A 23405-nucleotide genomic window follows, 5' to 3' on the forward strand; every position below is an offset into this window, starting at 1 on the left:
ACTACTTTTAGAGTTCGTTCACTTTTTCCAAGGGTTTTTAGTGCTGTATAATAAGCTCAGTAGTGTTCGTTGGGGAAATGTTGGATCACCTTTCCTCTTCTGGATGCGACGTGTCTATCATGCATTCTCCAGCTTTCGCTAATCTCCCATGATTCATCTCATTTTTCCGTTTTTCGAGCTGTTCAAGGCTCTCCACAGGTGTCTTTCGCTGTCACGTTGGACGAACGACTGGTTCTATTGAGATACCAAATGAGAGGCAATTTCCAGCCAAACCACAGGTCCTTCACTTCTCCAACACTATTTCCGATCGGAACACATCGAAAACCGAACGTGTTATGATCCTCAGTGCAGCTGAAGAACATCTACAAGCACATTATGAATCGCTGGCGTTTTAGATGCACTTAACATGCAACATTTTTAACTTCCCATAAAGCATATAGAACACATCCAGAGAAAATGCCAAAAACATCATTGGGTGACCTAATTGAAAAAGGTTTGAAAGGTGCTGAATTTGGAAAAGTGAACAGTTAGAAGCTTGGGGATTGTGGGATGGACGCGAGTGCGCTGCGAGCCCAGGAACCGGACAGCGGAGCCCTCCGAGAGGCTGCTGTGAGTCGGTCGACCACTGGATAATATTTGTCGACGCTTTCAACAGTATTCGAAGTGTTTTGCATGCTGCCACCTATCGAGGGAGTGCGTAACTGGGATTCCCATGAACTCTGACTAGTTTCGATTTTTGCACTTCATTTTGATCTAGTTTTTCTTACTTTTCTTTAGAGCCAATTCTTCTGGCTAGTGATTGTTTCTCTCCTCAATTTAGCTGGCCTTTTTCATGGGAACTTTCTGACGAAGATCCATAGGTTATTCCGAGCTCTTGAGGTTCTTGGCTCACTATTACTTTATTCTAGTATGGGAAAGTGACCTCGAAGTGCTGAATTTGTTGCTCTCATGGTCTTCATGTCCCCTTTTGTATTTTCGCTTCATTCACAAAATCCTCCTAAACCTCTTTCTTCGCGAGTTCGTGGTAAGCTTTCGCCTCCTCCCGGTTCTGCTATCGTAAGCCCACAGCATGTGGTCTCACTGTATCGGTCGGTTCGTGACGATGCGACGAGAACCACCTTTTTTAGTCGAAACCAGTCCGCCCAATGACCCTCATTTACATGAGTTCATAGCTTTTATTGAAAATAACTGAACTACTCACGTTACGTTCTGCTCTGCTTTGTTGTTCGCAACGATTGCCGCTGGTCGAGCTTCACTCATTGTTTGCTGAGTTAAAAAAGAATTTATCCATTTCCGGTCGTTTCGACGAGGATTTCTCGCGTTTTATGTGTTGTTTTGCTCGTTTTTGTCTTTGCCGACCATTCGATAAGAGAAATCCATAAAAAAGATAGAAACCTTTATAGAGCCAATCAGTACAGTACTTGGCCACCACCTGCTGTTTATCTGTGATGGTTCGGAGGTCGCGAGCATTTTGACATGGATGGAGACGAAGAGACAATCAACATACAGATCTTCGTGCCGGAACTTCAAGTTCGGGTGAGTTCGACACCTCGGACCTTCCCAGGAGGGTTTCGCGTGACTTTGGGGTGAAGCTGCACTGCTGTTTGTGCTCTATGTGCTCACCTTATAATAATCGCGCATGACAATCTGTTTGTCGGAGAGATTTTGCTTTCAGAAGTGCCTCAATGTCTCGCTCGACGACTTCGTTTGGGATGTAAAGCGTAAATTACTTGCCACCTTGCCTCAGGTTAGGTTTTTTCCGAGCAACATTCACTCAGTTTGAACTTCCGCGTCCGCATCCGCAACTTCCGTTTTTTTTCACTTGCTGAACAAAAACAACACATTTTCAAGAAATTCCCAATTCCGAACTGAATCAATGTCCTTCAAATCATTGTGCGATATATGAGGTCTTCCTCTGCAGTTTTCCTTGACATTATTAAAGTTTTATTGAAAGGTTCCAACGCTTGAATGAGTACAAATTGCCATCGTTTTTCCGCTGAAATCGATTTCTTTTCAGAGCATTGAAGACATTAATGTTTTCTTATGTACAATTTAAAGAAAAACGATTCCATCCCTCAATTAGATTTGTAATTTTTCGTTTTTACGCTCATAGGAGCATATGTATGTGATTGAATTCATTATTGCAACAAGAGTTTTTAGTTGCCCTTAATTTTGCTGAAAACTAGGTGAGTAACACTTGTATTTATCCCACTCCATTACTTTTGCAGTGAGTTTCGCACCGTTGTTTGCCAGAAATCGTCACTGGTGAATAACCCAGTTGCGTCTGTATACTACAAGATGGATTAACTGAACGTCCTAGATGTTGTCTAGCAACAACGATTTGTTTGGTTGCATAGAAGAAATTTTGTGCAAATTTCGAAGGTGCCACCTAACGCGGAGATTGTCGCGAAAGGATGTGCATTAGAGATCACAAAGCTAGATTTTTTTCCATAAATATTTGACGGTTTGACGAGAGATTACTACAGCACTTCCAGGCACTGCCTCAGGCGTTCAACTATGGCCTATTCTTACCGCCATGCGATGGTCGTGCCGGAAAATTCCTTCTTGAAGATCGAACAGTCCGCGACTACCCATTCCATGACTGTGTTCCTTACTTAGAGGTGAGCTCAGCTCAGCACTTCTTCTGGATGCTCACCGAGCTTTCCCACAGTTGCATCCTGTTCCAATTTCTGCATTCTTTTCATTGAACGAACTGTCAGCTCAGCGTCTGCGTTCTCCAATCGCCTAATGTGCTGTTTGTCTGTCTTTCCGTGCGCGGGCAAACAAGCTTCGGATGCCTTAGGAAGCACTCTGTCGACGCCTAGCTTGCGAAACTTGATACAGACGTTCGGTGCGGGACCGAATTTCTCTTAAGCACTCTTTAAAATAGCAACATTGCTTGACATATGAGAAACAGCAACCGGGGATGAAAAGAATCGGAAACGTTCTTCGGAGCGGCACAACTAATTAGGTATATTTTTCAGCTCAAGTACAAAAAACGGGTCTACAAAATGCTGAACCTCGACGAGAAGCATTTGAAGAGTTTGCACAGTAAGGTTGGTTGTTTTTTTATTTGCTTTTGATTGCTCAATGTGAAAAAATTTCCTGAAGACAGTTGAAGAAAAACCGTCGGGGTGCAGTCGTATTCCCTTACATTTGACACTAAATTGTTACTAAAACTAAAAATTAAAGTTCGAGAACGAAAACGAAAACTAAAAATCACTGAAAGAAGCCCAATCTGTACAGATTCTAAAACAATTCCCATTGACCAGAAATTGATTACGCTGTTTGTGCCTCAAAAACAGTAACGAAACATACCCATGTTATCAGTAAAATCACGTCGCTCCGCTTGTTTTTCCTCTGAAGATACGATTTGGAGGACATCGTATCAGTTTTTTGCGATATGAAAGAACTGAAAAAACATCATGCTGCTCGTGGATTTTCCAGCCTAAGACGTTGAGTAGTAATTGCCCAGTTTGGGATTTACGAGCTGCGGGGTTTCGTTTGCACTCCGAATCCAAAAAGATCCACTCTTTAAGGAGATTTGTAATTTTTTCGTAACTCTTGTAGTATGTATAGTTACTCTCACGCTATCAGAACACCACTGTGTTCCCCTCGCTGATATCATGTCGGTCAGCTGCAAAACATATAGTGCAGTGTAAGCGGCACATTAAGGAAGCACACGAACAGGAATCAGCGATGTGATCAAAAAAGTAGCGGCGACATTTCTTGCGAGGAAGCTAGTTCGACGACGTGTCGAGTTAGAGAGACGCGTTACATGTGCGTGTTTAAGCCTCCGCACATTCATTCACGAAATCATTGCAGGGAACGTTGAAAAAATTTATGGATCATGTGCAGTCGAAGAATGCGGAAAAAGTGGAAAAACTCTGTGCTCAGGGATTGGATGCGAATTTTCATGATGCTCAAGTGAGTGGTTTTTGTCGTGAAGATGCCGAAACTTCACCTCTAAATTTATGTGCGTTCAGGGAGAAACACCGTTGACGCTGGCGGCGGGAATCCCCTCGAATCGCGCCGTACTCGTCGCACTTGTTGGAGGTGGTGCGCATATCGATTTCCGAAACTCCGAGGGTCAAGTACGTTCCGATCATTTCGCATTCGTTCTGCAACGAATCCGATGAGCTCTTTTAATGTCAGGTCACTGAAAAGTGCGAAGCGCGAGTTGTTGAGCTCTGCTAAGGTCATCAAAGTTTGCAATTTTCAGTTGCAAGTTCCGTAGAGGGAAAAATCCAACGAGTCAAGATTCTTTCTGAGCTATGCCTAACGTATTCAGTACACAAACAGTCTTTAAAAGCTCAGTCTCTCTTTGGAGACGCAGTCATTTGAGGCTTCCATGACCGTTCTTTAACTAAGTAATATTGACAATGTTGAGGGTAGGCTAGTAGCCGTAGACATATCTCTTGGGCAATGTTATCAGCTCGACGTAAGAGACCGCTCCCGCTAAGCAGCTTCATCCTTCTGGTACTTATTCTGCAGAAGAAAAATGAACCGCTACTGCTGACGCTTCTTTTGATTACTTTACAGCGATTTGCTTTCATTTCCGGTTACTTGACGTGCTCTAAGCTACGGAACAATAAACAACACCACTTTTCTGAGAACACGGAAACAGGGTCTCAGATTAGTGATTTTATGATTGTGAGGCCAATACACTTCACTTTCACAAATTTCTTACAAAGCGGTTTGGTCAGCTAGAAGCTTATTTTCCAACAGCTGTACAGTGCTATTCTTTTGTTGCTGAAAAACAGAAATGGTGACAGGTTCAGAATGAGGGCATTGCCTGTGTTCTTTACGTGGAATAAACGAAAAAAGAGCGCTTGACACGAATATCAGCCAGTAGGGTGGGATCGCATCGGTTTCGATGTGTAGTATTACTCAAATCTCGCTGTTTGTACCTTGTCTTCCCTGGAAGATACTTCCTTCATAGCTTTTATCGACGTGTTCTGTGAAAGGTTCAATTAAACTTCAAAATATTGCAGACAGCAATGCACAAGGCTGCATTTTTATCCTCGTACGAGAACGTGAAGGCGCTGCTTGAGCTTGGGGCCTCGCCAAACTATCGCGATCCGATTGGTCTGACACCGCTCTACTACAACATGCTGACGACGGACTCGAACGATCAGGTGCGATTTCCTGCTTCGCAGCTGCATGTGCGTTGCGATCGGTTCTATTCATAGGTGGCGGAAATGTTACTCAGGGAAGCTGCGGATATTGGTGTGACAGATATGCACGGGAACCACGAAATCCATCAGGTAACGACTGTTTCCTTCTTCTACGCAGGGGATTCCCCCTGGTCCCTTCCCGCGTTTTTGTATAGTGCACTCTCGAACGCGATCGCAGCCGCCTTCAAAATCCGCATGTTCAAGAGGCACTCCTCCATTAGTGGGCGTCACCGCAGCATGCATGCTGCACCTCTTCAGCACTCATTTCGTGCATCTTTACCATATCCTCTTGCCTTGCTCGTAGCTCCAAGGATTTTCACAGCTTTTTCGAAATTACCTGCCTTTCTAACTTCTGATATTTCTCCCAAAAAATAGCATGTCTACTACTTTTTCAAAGTATCATCCAATCCCAGAAAATACGCGAGCGAAGTATACGAAATTCCTGTGCATCAGGTAAATTTTCGCCAGTACTTGTTGTCCAGAAGAGGTTCTTAGGCAATCATGTAACTACAGAAATGTCTACATGGTCTAATTGTTTGCGAAAACGTCGTAACAAGCATCATTTGTGAAGAACGTAATTGTTCCTGGGCAATCTGGAACTCCCCTTGTGTCTCCTTCGTGGAGCTACCTAGCTTGAAAACTAGTTTCGTATACCAACAACAACAATAAAGCAAACAACCGTGCACGTTGTCGGTTCGCCGGCTCTGTCGTCCTCAAAAAGCTGAGCCAACGTACCGCGCGGTCCATGCTCATTCCTTGTTATTGTCGCGGTGTCCATGAAGAGTGTCCGTCCGCCCGCTCTCCTCCGTTGCGTCGCCGTCGTCATTTCGTGCACTCTCAAACACCGCAAAATCATGCATGTTTGGTTGCAGGCGTGTAAGAATGGTCTGATCAAACATGTGGAGCATCTGCTTTTTTATGGAGCTATCGTCGATGCGGAAAACGTAAACGGCAACACACCTCTTCACGTCTGTTCCGTCAACAATCGGTACTGTTTGCGTTTACTTCTTCCTCTCTTTCCATAAACATGGTGTACGCAGATTCCTGTAGTCCTATGCCTACAAAATCTGGTAAGCTCCTTGGGTGAGCGAGTCTACTTGTTTGTCATCTCGTTGAGTACCGGGCTTCCAAATTTGTCGTACACTTGAAAACCAAGAAAAAGCTTTAATTGTATGTACGATTTCCAACTCTCACTACAAAAATTTTGTTAAAAGTAGTTTTGCTCCACCACTAAATTTCTTAGAATCCATTAACTTGTTCCACAAACGACAATTTCTCCCCAGAAAACATGAAGTCCAGAAATGATGGACGACGATCATTCATCTTTGGTGTTAAATCCTTCCCTACACTTAAAAGGATACACATCCAGCAAAAAGAAACTTTCACATTCCCAAGTTGTTTCCGATACAACAGTGTATGCTTGTTTGTTTCTTGTGTTTCTTTCCGCTTCTGATTCACACTACTATTTCCTTGAGGCGAAAAGAAAATGCGCTGTTGGAGAATAAGCAGAAATTGGATAGAATTGTATTGAATTTGTGTACCACTAGGACATGAGGTCGTGATGGAAGAAGCTTCACCTGTTTTTCGCAGACTTTGCGAAACTTCTGCAGTTATTCAGTTTCTTCACAAGATAGCAGAGAAGCGAATCTAAAGTGAAACAAATGAAGGAATGGGAAAATACGTGATTCACCTATGACTCGTTGTATTTTATGAACTGTAGCATCTAAGGCTTTATTTCCCGCACTTCTAAGCGTTGGTGAACCTTACGTGGTACGTATGTACATGTGGTTTCAGTTCATAGGAACTCCGTTTTCCAGTCACGTGCTGTCTGGGTTGAATTTCCTCCTTTTCCTTTTCAGTATATTTATGTCCTTACTTTCGACACATTATTTCATTGATAGGTCTGATAATTCAATAATACAACACAACTACTAAGTTCTGTCCCAAAATCCATTCCCGCAGGATTAATCCGTTGCAGACCGTCGGAAACCTTGGGAGTGGGCAAAATTAAATTTGAAGAATACCATACAAAAGCAAATGAGTGGCTGACTTCAAATATACTTCGAGAATTTAGTTCCCACAAATGTTGACCATGGAGAAGAGGCAAAGTTTCCCCAACCTTCGTCAATTACTTTTACACTTCCGCAGCTCACCCATTGCCATATCTCCCGGATATATTTCTGTGGAAGGAAAAGGTGCACGCACGATTAGCGCTGATTTTCCAAAATTGAACAACATGTTCAATATATTCGTGGATAGAAGGTTATTTAGAACATCTTGATACCCAGATCACGCGTGCAACTATAATATAGAGGAAGACATCGTACCTGCTTCCTTTAACTGTATTGGACTGCAGTTTGATAAATCTTTTGATTTTCAGTTCGGCATCCTTAGTGCCTGAAATAAACAAACAATCTTAGCACAATGTCTCCTGAAATTAAAAAAAAAACTCTCTCAGGTTTCCAAGCAATTTTTTATGTAGAATAACTACTTGGCACAACAACACTGGTGATTATTTTTGCACACTCACCTACCCACAGATGGACAGTTGGTCCATTTGCCATTACTGTATCAGTCCGGAAGAAAAACTAGTTGTATTTCGGTTTGGTTTTGGTCCTAACCACATCGGTCGATGATGCACTCATCTTGTCCCAAAGATTTTTTGGGAGTTGTTTAACTTCACGAAGCTGAGTTAAATGTTCTCTCGTTGATAATTATAATTAAGGTACTGTAGCAGATTATTTGCGTACAATTCATGCTAAAAATATGCGATTAGCGCGAGCGGCGTTTCCTCGTCGCGTGTTTGTGCGTGACAGTAACACTAAATTAATTTGTCAATTATAGCGACATGTAACGAAAATATCGAAAATATTATAGTGAGTTCACAGTAATTGCAAAGTAGTCATTTTTTCAATTTTTTTTTGTTCTGCGAGGAGATTTCTAACATGAAGCGCTCATACTCATTTACAACTTGTCAACAATTTTCAGACCAAGTACAAAATCTGTCCACTTGATCGGAAAACAAATCTAGGTCTGATCACAATTCTGTGGGTGGTCTGCGAAAAAGCACTCTAAATACTTGACCTTTCACGTATCGCAGCATTTTCTCTTAAATGGAACAGTTTCAAAGAATGCCTAGTGGACCAGGATTAATAGGGTTATTATTTTCTTTAGCTTCCTCCTAAACTGCACCAAATAATTGCCAGTGATAAGAAAAGAAAAAGGAAAGCAACGTAAGCGTAAGCGCTGACTTACGGTTGAACATTCCTCGCTTCGGCTGCATAAATACCAGCCTAGGCAGCGAACAAGTTTTGATTTAAAGTTTAAAATCATCTTTTCAGGCCGGAGTGCGCTCGTGTGCTTCTCTTCCGAGGTGCGAACCACTTGTCCGTGAACAAGCAGGGTCAGACCGCCCTTCACGTCGCACACATCGTTGGCACTACTGCCGTAGCCGACATTATCGCGTCACATAACCCTTCCGCGAGCGGTACGTTTATCTCACATCCCCGGTACGCAAATTACTAATTTCACCACGACTTGTGGGTTTGTTGAAAGAATTTTGTGAGGTGGTTCTAACTGTCGCTCGCAAAGTTCTGGCAGAACTTCTTTTTCTCAGCCTTTGCAACATTTTGTATGGTAAATACGAACAGAACTGTTTGCTATTTCTTTCCGCGTTTGCTATTTCTTTCCGCCTCTGTTTTTGGTATTTAAATAGCTCCACCACTACAACTTACATTTCGTATGTTTTGACTCGCTCCAGCACTTGGTGGGCCACTTTTTGAATAGTTCTAAACTGAAACCTGCAACTGGAACACAACTGTCCAACACCTTGTGCATCACCTCCCCTTCCTTTGCAGTTCCGTACCGTGGAACTCCTCAATACTCAACTCGGCGGCGCATTTCCTCGTCATTGTCGAAACGCAGATCACTCAGCCAGACATCGCTTTGCAGCCAGGACATCTACCGTAGTCCACAATCACAAATGAGTAAACCGTCTTCGGTTCGGCAGTTTCCTTCACTTTTATGGCGACGACTTTTGTTATATGTATAATTGTTTACCTTGCAGGTTGTTCCGTCTCCAACTCCGTCGAGAGTCAGCCATAGTACTGTAACACCATCAGAGTACGGTACTATGCGTCGATTTACACCTGGAATGGCTCCAGGTCACGAAGCGAACATTCCTCGGATTTTGGTAATCCCGAGAGGACCAAAAGGATTTGGTTTTATATTGAGAGGAGCCAAACGTAAGCAAATTATGAATTATGAGTAGCAACGCGCGTTATTGGGTCACTTTTCAGATGTAAGCTCTCCTATCGATTTCGAACCGACCCCTTTGTCTCCGGCGCTGCAGTTCTTCGAAGGTGTCGATATGTCAGGGATGGCGATGCGAGCTGGATTAAGGCCAGGTCAGCTACGATATCAGTCAGTGTGGGGGTGAAAACAAAGAAAACAACGAAGATTTGTAGGCGACTATCTTCTCGAAATAGATGGTATTGATGTGAGAAGTGCAAGTCATGAGCAAGTGGTGCATCTTATCCAGCAAGCTGGACTCACCATCACCTTGAAGGTACAAATTCTTGATTTCTTTGTTTGGATTCTTGCTTAAATCTTTCTCTTGGTCGACAATGTGCATTCCTAGGGAAGCATTTTCCCAATTGCAGGTGATTACTGTCGACCCATCAGTTCCAATGAACGCTGGGACCTATCATGGACGGCAACGACCAGGTGAGACTCTTCCTCCATTGACATTGGAGATGAGTGGACTAGCACTCCTCTTAATGCCTCCACTCAACTCCTGTAGATAACACAGGATTCAGCAGATTTATGTGTTACATGTCCGCTTCTGTTCATCTTTCAATAACAAGTTCCATGTTCTTTCACAGGATCTCTGTCACAAACACTCGTCATGTCTAATTTTTCTTTTCTTATCCTTTACTTCCTTATACTTTTATTTCTACTCTAGAAATCACTCCGTTTCTGGCGTTCAGTGTTTCTTTTCTTGACATCTAACCCGAATAAGTTCATCTTTCTTTTTTTTTAATTCAAACATGTGTCCGTCATCTCGTTGTTAGTGTCAAACTTGCACTGAATCTAAAAAAATTGAGTTTTTTATTTAATTGCTAACAAGACAAAAAACTTATATGTGAACTCTCAGAGTTTCAATACCCATAACGGTTATCTCCTTACGTAGGGAAATTCTCTTCCGGAACAGGCTCATCTTGAAAGAAAAGTTTAGCCGTCGTATGCCATCTTGTCGCATTTTAGGTGAAATAATTGAAATACGTCGGAAATTCTGTCAATGCTAAAATATTGACTACAACTTTTTGAAGATTCACTTATTGAACTTCTCAGTTGACAGGTTCTCCATTTGAAATTTGAACAACGGAACTTCCTGCGAAATATCGTTTTATTTCGATGAGATACTACTAGCTGAAACCTAATGTTTTCGGATATTCGAAGTTTAAAGGAAAATCCTATCACGAAACTGACGTGGCACGGGAACTCCAGGGAGAACGTAGAGTTCGGATTGTAGATTACGAAAACGAGCCTGGCTCCGCTCTCCCTTCCTTAATCGTAGTGAAAAAAGGTGTGAAATACGGAGTTCTTTCCAAAGGAATTAGTCGCGTCGTCCACAAGGGCGAGCGGTTGAAGATGACTGAGGTCTCCTCAGCAGCATATTCAAGTAAAAACGATGAATGCCGGGGGATGAGCGGAGCGTCTACAAAGGTACGCGTTCTAACATACGTCGTAGGCATTAAAGCGGTTCCCACGCGGTTTTTTTAGGACAGATAGGTAGAGTTGAGGGGTTACGTTTGTTTCCGTTATCTATAGCCCGATTTCTACGTTTTCCCTGACTTCCTGTACCACGTCAACTTCGTGGTGCGTTGTCTTTACAGTGCATATTTCAATGAATTCCTATCCTGCTTCCATAGAGCCAGAACAGTATGCGTGGATGTGACAATACCAGGCTATATTTGTATGATAACTATGAACGGGTGAACATGTCGTGAACAGCTTAGAACGGGCGCTTACAGTTGGCAGCACGTTCGTTGGGCCACCGCCGCCTCCGGCAAGACATCCGTCGACATCGCTTTCACTTCGTGGAAGTCAAAGCCTATACGGATTAACTGGTAAATGATCTGATATGTTGTGTTGCTCGGCTTCCTGCGTACCTACACAAACACATTTGCACTTTCTTTCTTGAGGGCATTACTGGGGAAGGATGCCTTGGACCATTTCGCATAGCAGATGGATGCATGTGGTTATGCCGTATAGTAGTTTATTTGAAGAAGGTGAAATCTCACAACGGAGAGCACATCCGCTACCGATACCTTCTGTTTAGTTGTGCACCACTACCCACTTATTGTTGTCGCGTAATGTGGATTCTCTCCAGACGACGTTGCACTGTTTGTAGTGTTAGAGCACCTGACATGCACCCTTGTTACTTCTCATTCCTGTACTAAACCGTTTTCCTTTTCGATGACCTCTTTTCTTTAGGTGACGGAGAGGAGTATTACGCACCTGGTCAGTTGCGTTCAGCTTACGGAGAATCTCGTTGCGCATCCGTTAAGCAAAGACACGGCGGTGGTAGGAGGATTTCAGCAGCTGAGCTGGAGAATCTCATGATACGCCAAGGCGAGCGACAAAATTACCAACCCATCGCCTATGATCAGGTAAGGCCATCTGCCTACTCGTAAATGTTCTGTTGTTATGATCCTACACATTGCAGGAGTCCATAGGTTCACAGACTCCGAAGAAATATAATTCCGTGTCTGATATGAAAAGGAGAAAACAAAGAGTGGCGCCTTCTCCTCAAGGATTGCAGCGCTCTTACGAATATCAGGTGTGTTCTCAGAAAACAAACAGTAAATCCAAAATATGGAGAAAGAAAACGAAAGAGAAACGGTGTAGTAGCGCACGTAAATAGTCTAAGGGCAACTAAGTGTTTTATATATTTGTTATTTCATCGCTAAGTCAGTCAGATAAACAGAACAAAAGAAATCGAGAAATTAGGAAAATTGCATAGCTTCTGGTCGGATTCATTTGCTCAAACTGGGATTTTCTTGAAACGCTTTCAGAAATTGCATTGTTTACGTGCAGGATAATCGCAAATCAAGGTTTTTAAAGGTCCAATGATGTGTATTTCTATCGTTGTTGCGATTAAAGTCCTAAAGAGGACTACAGTCATAGTTTTTGTTTGGGAGGGTCCCTTCTTTTCTCCGCCTCGCTTCTAAAAGAATTTTACGAGAAACTTGTCTTCTCATTCGGAGAAAAAGTCCGTTGTCATAATGAAATCTAATATATAACACCGATTACTGGAGTTCTCTTCCGTCATGCTGTAATATCCCTACATTAATCATTTTAGACAAGCCAACCAATAAATTCCATCTACGGTTCCCCGATGAAGACTTACTCGAGCTCTCCGGATATAATGAACTCATTCGATTCGACCGGAGAGGAGTCAGCATCGACTGCATCGCCATCGGATGACAGATTATCGTACGTACAACATTCGCAGAGTGCATTCTTCCAACAAGGACCAGATTACTCTCGACCATTTCGACCTTCATTCCGGCCTAAAACGCCACCACCTCCACCTCCTCCTCCGCCCTCACTCCCTCAGTCTTCTACTAGGTCAGTCTTTGATCGCTACTTTGTTGTACGATCGTTTACAATTATTTTTTAGATTGTCTTTCGACACTCCTCCTACGCAACGGGCAGCTGGAGGAGCTACTACCACGCATATAATTGTACCGTCTCCTCACGATGACCCTGATTCTTCATCTGCACCTCCACCACTTCCCCAGTCTCTTCCCCCATCAGGTAACTGCCGTTTTACATATGTTGATAGCCCCTTACTTTTTATTATAATTCTTATAGTCTCGAGTACAAGCCTCGTCGCTCCACCTCCACCGCCGCCTCCTCCACCCAATTTCCTGAAATCATCGCCATCATCTACAGTCAGTTCTATTGGTACGATGAAGGCTGGTATCTCTGTGGAGGCGCTGCGATCTGTATCCCTTAAGAAACCGGATGTGAGTGTTACAAAGCTTTTGGAATGCAATCACTTCCGCTAGCCAAATTGATGTTTTTCAGCCTGAAGACAAGAAATTCCAGCATGCTGGACTGGCACCGAACGGATCAGCAGATTTCCACGCTGACCTTAGGAATGCGCTAGCGAAACGAAGAAGCAAAGTGGCACTTGATCAGGAAAACGACGATAAGAGCGACGTCGAATCGTGAGTGATTTTGCGAAAAGAAGCAAACCAAACCTCGGTTTTCTCCGTGGCGGTTTTCGTACACCACCTTATTCGAAGCTTTTCCTTCGCTGAGTTGTATTTTGCTACATACTCCAATTTTCGTGGGCAGAACTTGAGAGCAGGTCAACATTTCTCACCACTCCTTCATGAAATAGAGGGTCAACATTCATTCATAACGCATTCATAACTGCGAAATCAAAAAAAAAAACCTATGAAGGATTTAGTGTTCAGGATTAGACTGACAGTGTACTCCAAAAATTTTACGTGGCACTCATTTTCCCAGCTAAGCGATCCCCGCTGGAGAGATTTCACACAATCGGTTCCGATGAAACTATGGCGTAGAGTCACGTGTAACCTAAAGGTCACACCCTCTTTTTCACCTCTGGCTCAGAAAATGCAGCTTTTTTCCTAAATGTTATTTGAACTTCTACTGCTTATTACCGCTTTTGTAGAGTTGAAACTGTTGGTCAAACCGTTAACCTACAGTTACACTAATCTACAATTTCGATTTAATTACGTCTACCCAACATGCCCCCACATAAGCTGTTACAACGATTAAAACGTAATTCACTCATTTCTTTGAATCCGTGAATAAATTCCAAGAGTTCATCACAGTTTCAATTTCTCGTCTCTTTTGCCCTCTTACCAAAGAGTAGTCATTCTACTTGAAAACTTTCTTCCTTCAACGTCACTTCAGTTAGTGTGCACAAAAAATTCTAAGAATTAGTTTTTTTAGACGTTTCGGCGGATTGTCACTGCGAGAATCAGTTCGGGAAAATGTGCAGCCGAAGGATAACAAGCAGCACTCACCGCCGGGAATAGCGAACAAGAAGGATAGCGGGTTTGTGGGCTAAGTGACTTTTTAAGATTCCGACTACGATCCGCTCTGTACATACCAGGATTACGTTCTCTTTTCATTGCAATCTTTTCATTGATAGGGATGTTAGTTCCCTTATTTTCTTTTCTTCTCTTAATTCTTTTCTCTCTTTAACTATGAATTATGAAAAAGGTAGTCGTGCTCATTGTAAACTACTCACCGTTATAGAAGAAAGTGAAGCTCAGATAGGGAGTGGAATATTCGTTGTTTCTAGAAACTGTTCTACTGTTCGTGTTCGTTCAAGAAGTTCTCTAGGTACACCTCTTCACGAACATCACTGGAACCTTCCGAATACGGTGAGGACCGAGCCGATGGCGCAAACCAGCGCCCTCATTTCACTGTGAATGCAACCTCTGCTCCTCGTCACAGTAATGTCGCTCTGATCAGCCAAAACATTGAGGACAACTACAGCACACGCAAGAACATTGACAACGTAGGTCCTCACTAAATTCGGGAAACTTCTTTCACCATCGATTTTCCGCTTTCCTTTCGGGTTCTTTATTCAGTCCCTATTTCTTCGAGGATCACGATCAGTTAACGATATGTATTCCCCTATGTCTGTCACCCTTTGGAAGATTACATCTCTTCAGTTTCTTGGGTTTGCATGTGTGGTGTTTTCTTCAGATGTCTGTGTCCTCTACGCTAAGTACTCTCTCTGGCTGCTCCTCAGAGTCTCGTCCTACGCTGTCGCAGATGCCGGTCGTGCCACCCGTCGACTACGACGATCCGGATTCCGGAACAGGTGGCTCGGATAGCGATATTCAAAGTAAGCGCAATGGCGTGCAGAGGAATGCTCTTTTTTGTGTTCGATCCCTTTCGATGCTTGAAACATTCTTTCCCATTTCTATCCACTCCGTTTCATTTCCTGGAAACAGATTTATTTTATTTTCTTGCGCATCAATTTCCCTTATACAAGTCGGACCTCGAAGTACGAGAATAAGAAGATTTTGCTGGTGATGTACCTCTTTTTTGTTCTATCTAGCCTACCGTTCTTATTTCTTTTTCGAAAAGCAGGACAGAAACAACGAAAATTCATGAAGTTGATGCATTGTACGCATTTACCGCTTTCCTATACATGTTAAATGTTCAATGTTCACCTGCTGAGCAATTAACAATATTGTTTATAATCTTTGATGATCTTATTCTTATTGAAATTGTTTAAGAGAATTATCCAAAGAAACGTTGTTAGCTTCCTAAATAGAGCAAGTGTTCTTATATGAGCAACTGCGGTCGCCCCCGAACGTGTCCACCCGGGACTTGCGCGACGCTTCCGCTGCGAACGCGGTCACTGCTGCTCCTACCCTCCGAAAAACCACGGGAACAAGCAGAGTACCAGTTCCCGCCTCTGTCGAGGACTCACTGCGCAAGGCAGGTTGTATGCGCTCAGCAATTCTACATATGTAACAACGCTCCGCATAAAGACGGCACACCATGAAGCTGACGATTTTGGGATCTCTCACCGTATAGAGAGGGTTAGGGTTGTAGATCAGAAGTATGCGCGCGATTACGACCAATTCTTCGTAACTGTTCTGAAGAAAAGCGGCGTGAGGAACGTGTTGTCGATCATATTTCCTACGAAGCACCTAACAACGCGTGATGCATGCTAGCAGGCGATAGAAACAGCACCAGCATCCACTCGGATGCACATCAACACTGTTCCTCACGCCGCTTTTCTTCAGAACAGTTACGAAGAATTGATCGTAATCGCGCGCATACTTCTGATCTACACCCCTAACCCTCTCCATACGGTGAGAGATCCCAAATCGTCAATTTCGTGCACAGCCGATAGTCCGCAGATTCCATTCCCGTAAAACCACTGTGTGATGAGTAAGGTTAGTACTAGAAAACACGGGAATCAGTGGAATAAGACTGGTTCTATGCTCAAAGGCAGTATTTTGGGAAATTCCTGAAATTACGTTGATAAGCTTCCCCTAATCACACAGAGATTTTCGAGGCCCGTTATGTCTTTCTCAGTATGTTTGCTAACGATTTATTGATCTTAGACGGATGAAAGCTCGGTTTGCTGGCTATGGTTGGTTGGCTTAGTGTGGTTTCGAACCACGGACAGCGAAAATCTCCGCTGCTACTCTGCAGTCGCCTTGAATTTAGTATAAGTAGCTCTGTATCCTACGTTGTGTCAAATCAATATTTCATGAAGCATAGCGCGGTGAACTCGTACACTGAGTTGCGCTGAGGTTCAGCAAACATTTAATTCTCAATAACTTCTTTGAATTTGAAGGATTTTTGTGCAGTTCTACTTTGACATCAACACATTTAACAACTCGTACAAATCTGTAACAGTGCACATGAGTGATTTCATCAAAGCACCGTTTCTAGAAAGCGAATTTCTAACTTTTTTGTTCTACAACTGTTTTAGCAGGTATTGATTAGACCTACCCAGCTCTTAATAACCGATCTCCTTTTCCAGCCTACCCAGCTCTTAATAACCGATCTCCTGCTATTTGTCTGCAGTCTTTTGAAATCCCTTCGCTTTCTTTCTTCGAGAATGTGTCAGTTATTCTGTGTTCTTAACAAATTCTCTTCTTTTCTTTCAGATGCGGAAAGTGGGGCATTTGAAAGGAAAATACTACTAAAATGGACGTGCGCAGATGCGTTACAGTGGTTGCTTTCGATAGGTGAGTTTTTCTAAAAAGAATTAGAAAAACAGTGTATGTGTTAGAGTCAGCACATCACGAAATAGATGCAGTGTGGAAACCTTATGGAAAATATAGAGTTCGGGGTGTGGACACAAGTATGAGTATGGCCTTGCACAATTCCCTCTGTTAGTCCTGAAAAACGGGGTGGGAAACGGCGTTGGCACTTACGAGGTAAATTGGAGTGCGCCACTCCTGTGCACGCGCTGCATTCACGTGCGAGCGGTCGAAAATCAACGAGTTTTCCCTAGCAAGCGCTCAAGTAAAGTGCAGTGGATAGACAGCTGAAAGAACCGAACCGAGTGCAAGGGTGGCGCGCTCAAACGTAGGACCTCGTAGGAACTAATCCAGTTCCCACCCCGCTTATCAGGACGATCACGGGAAATTGAGTGCTACTCGTGATCTACACCTTGAACTCTACTATATTGTTCACGAGAGACCAAAATATTGAAAATGTCATGATACGCTGCCTTTCAGCAAAAGCAGACTAGGTCAACAGTTTTGACCCAACAGTAGATGCACTTCTTTTCATCCTTTTGTCCTGCCATTAACTGATCCTGCAGGTCTCGAAGAGTACTTGGCTGCGTTCCGAGCTCGACACGTGGACGGCAAGGCGCTCTCGAAATGCGATCGTACCACTTTCACCCAATTGGGCGTTACTAGGATTGCTCATCGTCAAAAAATGGAGGCTTCGCTTCGACGGTACATGGGCAGTGCCTAGTGCCCAACACTCTTGTACATGTGCTCTTTCTAATATTTCACATATTTCTAGGGCTTCTCTGCTTAACTTTAAAAAAGGGTTCCGTGTGTAGATCCTATATGAGTTACCGTTTGGAAGGCAAGAATACTCGGGGAATAGGCAGATCTACTTAACCAAACTCATGGAATTTCATCAAGAAAAAAGATGAGGTTTTCAACACCGTAAATTGTTCTAAGAACAAAATGAAATTAAGAAAGTGAAGAAAATCCCCTCATGTGATCTTCTCTAGCTAACTGTGATGGGCTCCATGAGTATCTTGCGAACTCGGACAAATGATAACTCCGAGCTGTGTAGTTGCGAATAGTTTTCTCGTTCTTCTACTGCCGTACGTCTTCTACCGCTATTATTTCCTTGCTTTCTTTGATCGTTAGTGTTTCGCTGTGATTCCCGTGCCTAACAAATGCTCATCTCTTTTCTCGACCATGTTCCGCCCTAAATTGTCTGTTGTGGATCCAACTTCTTCAAGATTCTTTGGCTTAGCGGGATCGGTGGTGCTCCTCCGGTCCTTCGTGAGCAACTCAGCGTTCGGTGCATTTGCTTGTATTTTCTGTGCAAGCACAGCTTCTCTGATTGTTGGACACGCTTCTGCTTTATCTAGCCGCACGACGTGATTCCTTCTTCCGTCTGGGTCCCATTTATCTCCCATTTTATGTTCCTATGTAAATTTATGTAGAGATTAGCTACGCATGTGCTTGTTAATATTTTATGCAAATGTCTTTGTATTGTGATAAATAAAGATTATTACACATAGCTGACCAGCACCATAACATCATTTAAAAAACACAGACAAGAATCAAATGTGTACTCGTTTTTTCTTCTTGAAGATAATCAGAACATCCTTATCGAGTTTCGGAAATTTCGATGATAGCGTCACCGTTTCAGCCTGGAAAAATCTCTCGTCTGTATTGGAGGAGCACCAACTTTACCGTCGAAACATAAGTTCCTAAGGCAAGAAATTCAAAAAAAGTTTCAAAGAAACCTCAAAGGGCCTTCTCGGAAATGGGGTTCGCCCAGGTCCAAGCGTAATCATAACTGGAGGGAGCGTGGACGTCACTACCTAAAAATGAAAATACCGTACCCAAGAATTTCTCGACTAGAATATTTTCTTTTTTGCAAGTGTTTCACAGAACAGGTGAGAACGTAGGAGTCATAATGGCTTTCTTTCTCTTCACACAACGTCTCCTTATTTAGAATAGAAATTATCCTTGGAATAAATGCATTTTGTCAGAACTTGATAGAGCACATTTATTCCAAGGATAATTTCGATTCAGGATGCTAGATTTAAATATACGTTCATGTATTTTATACGATTATAAAAATAGGATATGTAAACAAACCTCCCTTGCCCGGTATGGTCTAGGTACTCTTGGATAAGGATAGTGTGGGCGAGGACCACCTCCGAAGTGAACCTGCAACTTCCGGCTCACATATGACTTAGTAGTGAGATCATCACATTCAAAAATGAAACACATAAGATTTTTCAAAGTTCACCGAAAATGTCCACCAAAATCTGGACTTTAAGGCAGTGCGTATCACAAAATTGACGATGATGTGGAACAGCCCCGGGGGAAAATGTAGTTGAGGGCGGCGCCGCTCAGCGGCGCCCTTATTTCTTGATGCTCTAGCTTACTTTTTCTCTTGGTAACTTTAGCTCACATGTCACAGATCCTCTAAGACTAATGCTTAGGCCTTAGTGCCCGATTGTTTCAATTATTTACTTCCAGAAATAAGGGCACCAGTGAGTCCCTCTTCACGCCTCCAACTACATTATACCCCAGCTCTGTTTCATATCGGCAACCCAACGACACAACTTATTACGGGAAAAGAGAACGAGGACACTTCGTAACAAGTCCATGCTTTTGTGGTTGGAGAAGCTTTCGCTGCTTGTTTCAGTTATACAGTTGGATTGCCAACTTGGACGACGACGAACCGCAGTTGCCCGCGTTCTATCGTGTAATAAGTTGAATCGTTGGGGTGACCTGTTCACGGCAGACTGTTACTTTTGTTGCCTGTTGCTGGATTACTGAGAGAGCTTAGGTGTGCTCACACTCATAGTCGTAAACTATACTTTCACCGTTGTCTATTCGTTGAAGAGGTCTTGACATTATCAGGTCGTGATATGCTGCCTTCATGAAAGGTCATCAAAGAACCATGAAGTATAGTAGAGTCACAACAACATGAAACATGGTACAGTTGCGTAAGCGGTTGCGCTCGCAGCGGTATGGTGGAGCGTAGCGGTTAGGATCGAGTGAGGACCCCTGCTACCACCGTTCATTGCTGTAGTCCGCGATCTTTTTGACCTGACCACAGCAAGTGACAAACATTGCAGGAAGTTTTACTTTTTTTTTGAGTGTGTGGTTAAAACAGCTTGAGAATTTTTCCTAGCCTCCGCACATCGGACACGTGATGATTTCATGAGTGTTTCAATGCTATTCTAAGTGTGAGGAAAACGAGGACTGGAATTTCGGGAGAGCTGGAACGAACAAGGTCACCTAAGAGTGAATTAAAGGGGGTTTGAGCGGCGCATTTGCAAAGAAGACGAAAGCTGACGGTTGGGTCGTGGTCTGTGGATGCTCTGCGAAGCTAAGCTCTGTGTCCTCCTTCGCCGCGGACGCGTCACGTCTGCTGGGTTGAATGCGTTTAAAGGCATCACCCCACGAATCTGAGGCTGTACGGATTTCAGGTGGAGTATTCGGGATATACGTACGTATTCGTATACGGGATAGTAGATTATGGAGAGAGAGTGAATCCGTTCATTTGCTCCTAATTGCCGCACAAGGCTGGTGCGCTCCAGTCGAACTCCTTGTAGGAAATAGTGCGCCAGAACGCCCAAAGCCGTATCTTCCGGGCCGTTTTTTACAGCAATTAGGAAGAAATAGACGGAATCACCCTCCTCTACATAATCTACTACTCCTTATAAGAATATTCCACCTGAAATCCGACCACCTCAGATTCGTGGAGTGATGCCTTTAAAGTGGAGAGTGTATTTACGTAAGGATTGAATCAATCTTTGTTTTTCTTTGGACGTTTCAGATTGCGCCAAATAATTAGAACCTATTAGAAGACCTAATTTTTTTTCGGTTTTCATTCGACTTTGAAAAAGCGAATGCGAATTGATTTTGATTTCAAAGACAGCGTAGCAGAAGAGGAGTTCTTTGAAATGTTTGAAATTTCGAAAAATCGAGAACAGCCCTTAAACAGATCCTAGATCTTAAACACTCCAAATGTTCAGATTTTGGCTGTCCTTTTAAATTGACTCATATACCTCTATGTTTTGCTCAGCTGAGTTGGGAATCACCTGCGCCGACGAAACAACTGGTCGTTTTGGAATCCGAACGAAGCCATCACCGAGCCAGAGTGAGCTGAAATTAAGTGAATTTAACAAGCCGACAACGATATCCTGTACAAGTTTTGTTGTAGAACTATAAGAAATTTGATTTTTCTTAAAAATATTTACATACGTGACAGGATCCAGGCACGTGATTTGATCAAGACAAATATCGGATCCTGGTTATTGTTGAATATGATAACGTGAGGTCTATAAAGTGGAGTGTAGGGGTAGAACCTATTTGAGACAAAAATTCAACCTGAGATGTTAATTTTACCGTAATCTTCGTAGCCCAATGCCCACGTGCAACGCTGAATTTGAAGGGTCGACCGAGTGTTCTACAACGGAGGCATCCAAAAAGCGAACGCAGCACGGAGACTAAGCAGTTACTGTACTTTACTACCGCTTAGAGATAATAATTTCAGTGCTTAAGAAGTTAGCCAAAGCACTGAGGATCTTGAACGCAGTGGAAAAACAGAAGCGTGGTTGATGACATGAGGACCAAAGCAGTGGTCAATGCTTTACGCAGAATATGCTTCAACAGACAATTTTCAGTACTAAAGAATAGACGACGACCACTAGATGTAATTCTATTCATCACAGTTTTTAGGCATACAAAACTTGGAAGAATTTTCTCTTCTTGTCACTTGAACTATTAAAAAAAATAAGGGATTTCAATTATGCAGGGAACCACACTGTTCGAAGGTTTGAGAAACAATTATTTGTTGTAAGTTGTAAGTTGTATAAGTTATGAGTCATTCCTGAATAAATAAGGCTGGCCACAGAAAAACAGCGAGCATTCCATCCCGGTGTTGAGAAGAATTTGCGTTGGAAAAAGAAAAATTGTGCAAATTAGTTATGCTAAACTTCTCCAGTCTTCGACTACGCGATGTTGCGATGTTGTTGGTTAACGAGTATGAGATTGTTCACACTGAATTTCTCCTTGTCGTTCAGAAAACATGGGACAGTCATGTGGGATCATCTCTGCCCAACGATGCAATCAGTTACGCAATAGAACGCGGACAACTCTGTCGTCGTTCAACGTCAGCAGCTCAACAAACACAACTCAAACAAGCACCAGAAGCTGTTATACTGGGCCAGGGTCAAGTGTGATTTTTTCGTTGGCGGGTCGTAAAGGAAGGGGTTTGCAGGGGAAGGGATCGTGAGGGAGTGTGCTGTGGGCAGTAGTAAATGGAAGATAGCATGATAACGAGGACAAAATATTACGCTGTGTTAAATAATCACAAGCATTGAAAAAATTACATTAAGCTTCAGGTGTAAGACAGTAACATGGAAGCATAAACATTTCGTTTTGACAGTGCATAATGTGATGATAATATGACAATGGGGCGATGCAGGTTCGACACCCCGATTAGCCAATTTTTGCAGAGTTACAAACTTGAGACGATTCGTAAAACATGAGGAATTCAATTATAAGTACTTCTCAGCAGTTCAAAAGTGGATTTCGTGGAATTTACTGACCAAAAAACCTCAGATAATGTGCACTTTGTTAGATCTAAGAGGGATTGCACTACAAAATAGTCGCATCACTACTTTAGGACCATCTTATTTTTTGGAATCTAAAGGGAACAAAATTTCACGACTTTTTCTGGATTTTTCCCGTCTGAATTTTGACAGAAGCAGACGGCCTAAAAAGAAGAAAGTCTGTATCTGGACGTTTCCTTTGTCCCTCTATACGAAAATTTTTAGTATATGTATTTGGGTCATTTATTAAAATGCCTTTTCCAGAATGAGAAAACATCCGAAAATCCTGATTTTTGCTGGCGAGCAGAGAGGTGCATGATCTTGAACAAAGTCTCATGACTCAAACCATCTTAATGTTGTGAAGATCCTCGTCCAGCATGTTCGAGCCGAGGATATTCCCTATCAGATACCACATCACACGATTTGCATTCTGTTTACTTCAAATTTTTGATGGAAAAAATGCCACTTTTCCCGTACTTATTTGGGTCGTATTCGAGATGGTCGCGTTCTATCACCGCGTTTGACCCCACACTGAGCCGAAGCCGAATGTCGTAGAAGCGGATGGTCCTCGTTCTATTTCGCGTAAGACGCAACATTTTTTTTTGTTGAGTCATTGCAGCCGCAAAAAAAGAAAGAAAAAAGAAATAATCTGCCGGTGAGATTACATATGTAAATGCGATTAGTGCATCTAAATTTAACAAAGCTCAACTCAAAAATCCAAGAAGAGACAAATTAACTGAAAACAATAAGAACTGCTCGAACAAAAGCTACAACGACGTACATTTGTTTTCCGTTGACTTGGGTAGACCTTGCTTCCTCTGCAAGAACCACCCTCAGTTTGGGCCTGTAGGTTCTGATTCGAT

General features: G+C 42.8%; 3 protein-coding genes across 5 annotated transcripts; 2 read left to right on the forward strand and 1 right to left on the reverse strand.

Annotated features, from left to right (window-relative positions):
* Window positions 1–1476: 1476 nt before the first annotated feature.
* RB195_019614 (uncharacterized protein) lies at window positions 1477–17690 on the forward strand (the record flags this gene model as incomplete). 3 transcript variants are annotated; one of them, XM_064187543.1, is made up of 28 exons in its annotated part: window positions 1477–1536; window positions 1676–1747; window positions 2496–2621; window positions 2985–3056; window positions 3826–3927; window positions 3987–4094; window positions 4995–5138; window positions 5193–5267; window positions 6050–6165; window positions 8519–8664; window positions 9035–9177; window positions 9244–9421; window positions 9476–9583; window positions 9644–9744; window positions 9839–9902; window positions 11213–11308; window positions 11384–11470; window positions 11676–11851; window positions 11908–12021; window positions 12544–12812; window positions 12865–13001; window positions 13059–13213; window positions 13275–13417; window positions 14175–14279; window positions 14571–14748; window positions 14940–15081; window positions 16871–16951; window positions 17533–17690. In XM_064187543.1, the coding sequence occupies 28 exons, from the start codon at window positions 1477–1479 to the stop codon at window positions 17688–17690; spliced, it is 3456 nt and encodes a 1151-aa protein (XP_064043424.1). The 3 variants fall into 3 exon arrangements, with proteins under 3 accessions (XP_064043424.1, XP_064043425.1, XP_064043426.1); XM_064187544.1 differs by lacking the exon at window positions 11384–11470; XM_064187545.1 differs by lacking the exons at window positions 11213–11308; window positions 11384–11470.
* A 406-nt stretch (window positions 17691–18096) lies between these two features.
* On the reverse strand, window positions 18097–18375 carry RB195_019615 (uncharacterized protein; the record flags this gene model as incomplete). Its single annotated transcript, XM_064187546.1, has 1 exon — window positions 18097–18375. The coding sequence occupies one exon, from the start codon at window positions 18373–18375 to the stop codon at window positions 18097–18099; it is 279 nt and encodes a 92-aa protein (XP_064043427.1).
* A 3540-nt stretch (window positions 18376–21915) lies between these two features.
* Window positions 21916–22170, forward strand: RB195_019616 (uncharacterized protein; the record flags this gene model as incomplete). The annotated part of the gene is made up of 1 exon (XM_064187547.1): window positions 21916–22170. One exon carries the CDS (start codon window positions 21916–21918, stop codon window positions 22168–22170), a length of 255 nt encoding a protein of 84 aa, XP_064043428.1.
* Window positions 22171–23405: the final 1235 nt, after the last annotated feature.

This window comes from Necator americanus, chromosome II (assembly GCF_031761385.1).
Source record: "Necator americanus strain Aroian chromosome II, whole genome shotgun sequence".
NCBI lineage: Eukaryota > Metazoa > Nematoda > Chromadorea > Rhabditida > Ancylostomatidae > Necator > Necator americanus.